Genomic DNA, 4,688 nt, shown 5'->3' with positions numbered 1-4,688 from the left:
TTTTTCCCCCCCAAATGATTTTGAGTTTGGTTCCACATTGTTCTCCCACTCTATCCAGGATCTCCTACATAGATCCCCCTCCGTGTGGTTGACAGTGGTAGCTGGGCACCTTCTAGTTCTTTCGGTCTCATCGTTGTATAAGCTGTGGATCACATGGTGTGCCAGTCACTTGGACTAACTGTTTCCATGCATCTTTGGTTTTCTTCATTCTTGTTTGCTCTGGATGAGGAGAGATCAATCATTGCATCTAGATGGCCACTTGCAAGCTTTTAAGATCCTAGTTGCTACTCGCCAAGGGAGGATGTGGAACAATGTTTTGTATAGTATATTATGCCAGTTGAGCTTGATGTCCCCTGCTACTATGGTCCGGAGCCCACATGTCCAACTACTCTCTCTCTTTGGGTAGCTGGCTCTAACCAAGAAGTGACTACACCCTTGTTTCTTGTCAGCTCTACTATCTACTTGGGAGTTCTTAGAAAACATACAAATACACTTGTAGAAACATTGTCTGCCAACCCTATAAATAGTCTTGGGTACCACCCCCTGCATAGACATATCTAATAGTTCAGCCTGTGCACACATGTATCCACCTCTATATCCACGTTTGCCTTCACTGACAATGCAGTACTATATGGGTTCAGTACAAAAGGGTTCATCTTTGTTGTATGTACCTCCCATGCACCTCTCTATGTCTTCTTCCTCAATGCCACTGTGTTGATCACTCACATTTAGTATGTTGCCCTTCTCTTCACCCAAATCAATACTGCAAAAGACATCTTTAAAGTGTTAAGAGGAAAGATGTCACTGACCCCAGCCATGCTCTATTCAGTAACCTCATATGCATGTGAGAGCTGGCAAATGAATAAGGAACACCAAAGAAGAATTAATGCATAATTGTGACATTGGTGAAGAATATTGAATATACCATAGACTGCTAGAAGAACAAAGAAATCTGTCTTGGAGGAAGTACAGCCCAAATGCTCCTTAGGAGCAAGGATGGCAAGACTTTGTCTCATGTACTTTGTTATCAAGTGGGCCTAGTCTTTGAAGAAGGACATCATGCTTGGTGCAGTGGATAAAAGTGACAAAGAGGAACAGTCTCAATGAGATGGATTGACACAGTGGCTGTAACAATGGGCTCAGGCGTAGCATCGGCTGTGAGGGTGGCACAGGACCGGGCCGTGTTTCCTTCTGTTGTACATGAGCTCACTGTGAGTCAAAATGACAAGATGACACCTAACAACAACAAAGAAAAAACCCCAACTCAATGCCATTGAGTAGATCCTGACTCACAGAGGCCCCTGTTGGGTTTTCAAGGTGGTAGATCTTCATGGAAGTTGATTGATTGCTTTGTCCTCCTTTTGTGGAGATGCTGGTAGATTTGAACTGGCAGCCTTTTGGTTCGCAGCCAGATGCTTTAACCTCTGTACCACAAGAGCTCCTTTGTCATCCTAGTGGGAGTAAAATTGTGTCTCAGTGTGGATTTGATTTGTGTACCTCTGATGGCTAATGACACCAAGTATATTTTTGTGTATTTGGCAGCCATTTGAATGTTCTGTTTGGGGAAATATCTATTCAAGTCCTTTGCCACTTTATGATTGAGTTATTTGTCTTTTTGTTGTTAAGTTCTCAAAATAAAATTTTATTTTTATTTTTTTATTGTGATTTGGGTGAAAATTTACAGAGCAAATTCACTTTCCATACAGCAGTTCACATACACTTTGTCTCATGGCATTGATCACAGTTCTCCACAATGCAACAGCTCCCCTCCCACTTCTTCCTGACAGTCACCTCTTCCCTATATCCATCCCTCCATGCACCCCCACCCCCTGAGCTGTCTCCCTGTGCATAAACAGCCCTTCTTTCTCCCATGATTGTTCTTTCCAAGGAGTGTATCTACCTCAGGTAAATTTTCAACTCCTATACCTGTCTTTTGTTTGGCTGTAAGCCAAAGGTGTGGGTTCATTTCCAGACCTGAAGGGCAGCTAGGGGCCATAGTCTCAGTAGATCCACCAGGCTCTATCGGGCCAGCAAATCTGGTCCCCCCCCGCCGCCTTTTTTTCCCCAAATGATTTTGAGTTTTTTTCCATATTGTTCTCCCTCTCTATCCAGGATCTCTGACATAGATCCCCCACCAAGTGGTTGACAGTGGTAACCAGGCACCATCTAGTTCTTCTGGTTTCATAGTCATATAGGCTGAGGATTGCATGGTGTACCAGTCGTTAGGACTAATTATTTCCATGTGTCTTTGGTTTTCTTCATTCTTCTTTGCTTTGGACAAGGAGAGACCCATCTATGCATCTAGATGGCTGCTTGTAAGCTTTTAAGATCCCAGTTGCTACTCACCAAAGTAGGAGTTGGAACAATGTTTTGTGTATTATGTTATGCCACTTGAGCTTGGTGTCCCCTGTGAAGTTGTGAAAATTTTTAAAAATATAGTTTGATTGTTAGATTCTTGCTGGATAAATGGTTTCTGATGATAGTCTCCCAGTTGATAGCTTGTGTTTTTACCTTTTTGATAAAGTCTATTGATGAACGAAAGTTTTTAATTTTTATGAAGTCCCATTTATTTATTTTGTCTTTTGCTGTTTGTGTGTTTGTTACTACAGTAGATGTTCCACTGGTAAAAGCTAGGCCTGATGGCTTTGCCCCACTTGTTCTTCTAAGAACGTATCCAAGATATTTTGTATATAATAGAATCTCAATAAATATTTACTGACTAATTAATTCTCTAAATTAGCCATGGATGTATACATATACATTGTATGATTTGCTAGTTTCTAGAATTTGAAGAGCTAAGTAAGCATTCAAATTTAAGTTGCTTGGAATACTTCTAAATTGAAAAAAAAAATGCCTCAGGAGAAATGTACCTTGGTTAAATTTCACATTTTACTACTTCTTGTTACAGGTGCACAGTTGTGGAGAAGCCTCAGCGAAAGGTAGGGAACTTTCCTTCAATATCATGGCTAACAGAGGATAAGGTGACAGGAGATGACTTAGTGGCCAAGATCTAGCTATAAAATAGCATTATAGTGACAGGACTCACCCAAATCCTATAGCGATTTACATAAGTGGGAAAATAAAAGAAAAATTCGGTTGAATTGAGGACAAGCATAAAATTGAAATTCATTCTAAGAAATGATTGTCTCTTGTTACACTAGTGGACAACATAAATTTGTGAGAGTCATCCTGTGTGAGGTCTTTGAAGTGAAGGGAGGGAGGTATTTTCATTTGGGATTTCCTTTCAGACTTCAGTTTGAGGCACATACATTGCTGTCTTAGTAGAAGAACAGGACAGTGCTGCAGTCATAGAATATTCCTGGAACATTCTGGAAGGTTAACTGAGTTATAAGTGCAGAGGCCTTTGCTGTGGGGAAAGGCAATGAGGACGGGGTGCGTTTCTCTTAGCTTTGACGGTTGTTGACCATCCTCTTGGCTCCCTTCCCAGCCAGGGCAAACATGAACTCCCCTTTCATCTAACACTGTCTGTCCTGAAGTCAAGGAGCTAATTCTGAATGGAAAAAGAAACGAGCTTGGGCCATGTATGAGGGGAACCAAATACGCTTCACCAGCTGTGTAGATGAGAAGTAGAAAAATGAAGAATGGGTGAAAGTTCCTAATCTTGTAATATTTTGCTGGGAGTTAACTTAGTTTTAAAATTCTGCCTTAAAAATATCTTTGTATTACTGACAGTTCTCTGTGGTATGGATGGTTGGGGTCCTTGATTTGTCTCAACGTGGATGTCTTGAAACAGCTACTCAAAAACAATGACAAAATAATTTCATGAAGCACTCTGTGAAGAAACCATAACTTCCAAATCCTGAGAGGGGCTGGTATTTATATAATGCAATTTTTTTATTAATTTAAATTTTTATTGTGTTGGGTGAAAGTTTATGGAGTAAATTGATTTTCCATATAGCAGCTTATACATATTTTGTTTCATGACATTGACTGCAATTCCTCACAATGGAACATCTCTCTTCTCATTTCCTCCCTGTAGTTGCCTCTCCCCTGTGTTCTTTCTTCCTATGCATTCATGCTCCCAGAGCCATCTCCCTGTGCAAATACTGCCCTTCTGTTCTCCCACGATCGATCGATTGATCATTCTCAGGAGTGTGTTTATCTGAGGTAAATGTTCACCTCATATGCCTGTCTGTTGTTTGGCTGGAAGCCCCAGGAGTGAGTTCAGTTCCAGATGTGAAGGGTAACTAGGGTGCATAGTCTCCGGGTTCTTACCAGACGCTATCAGACCAGTAAACCTGGTCCTTTTTCTAAAAATGATTTTGTATTTAGTTCCACATTGTTCTCCCAGTCTGTCCTTGATATCCTGGACTGATCCCTTTCCAAATGGTTGACAGTGGTAGCCAGGCACCATCTAGTTCTTCTGGTCTCATGGTTCTTCTTCATGGTCTCATAGGCTGAGGTTCTCATGGTCCACGAGTCCCTCGGACTACTTGTTTCCATGTGTCTCTGGTTTCTCTTCAGACCATGTAAATCTTTCACCTTTTATTTAACGCACTTTGGAAATCTGCATTCATAGGAATAAAGCTTATTTCAGGTATGTTGCTGTTATTTGCCGTCGAGTCGCTCCCGACTCATAGCGACCCCTCCTTGGGTTTCTGAGGCAGTATCACTACAGAAGTAGGATTGCCCAACCTTCCTTCCGAGGAGTGGCTGGTGGGTTTGAA

General features: G+C 41.4%; 1 protein-coding gene across 1 annotated transcript in view; it reads left to right on the top strand.

Annotated features, from left to right (window-relative positions):
- RETREG1 (reticulophagy regulator 1) overlaps positions 1-4,688 on the top strand; it is a 245,761-nt gene that overhangs the window by 85,953 nt on the left and 155,120 nt on the right. The window contains exon 3 of the mRNA XM_007951902.2: positions 2,909-2,939. Coding sequence (XP_007950093.1) covers positions 2,909-2,939 — 31 coding nt within the window. The remainder of the gene's footprint in view (positions 1-2,908; positions 2,940-4,688) is intronic.

The sequence above is a fragment of the Orycteropus afer genome, unplaced genomic scaffold, assembly GCF_000298275.1.
Source record: "Orycteropus afer afer isolate SDZICR_OR568_19922 unplaced genomic scaffold, OryAfe1.0 scaffold00317, whole genome shotgun sequence".
Classification (NCBI taxonomy): Eukaryota; Metazoa; Chordata; class Mammalia; order Tubulidentata; family Orycteropodidae; genus Orycteropus; species Orycteropus afer.
Note: the sequence above shows the minus strand (reverse complement) of the source record. Positions and strands in the feature narration are given on the sequence as shown.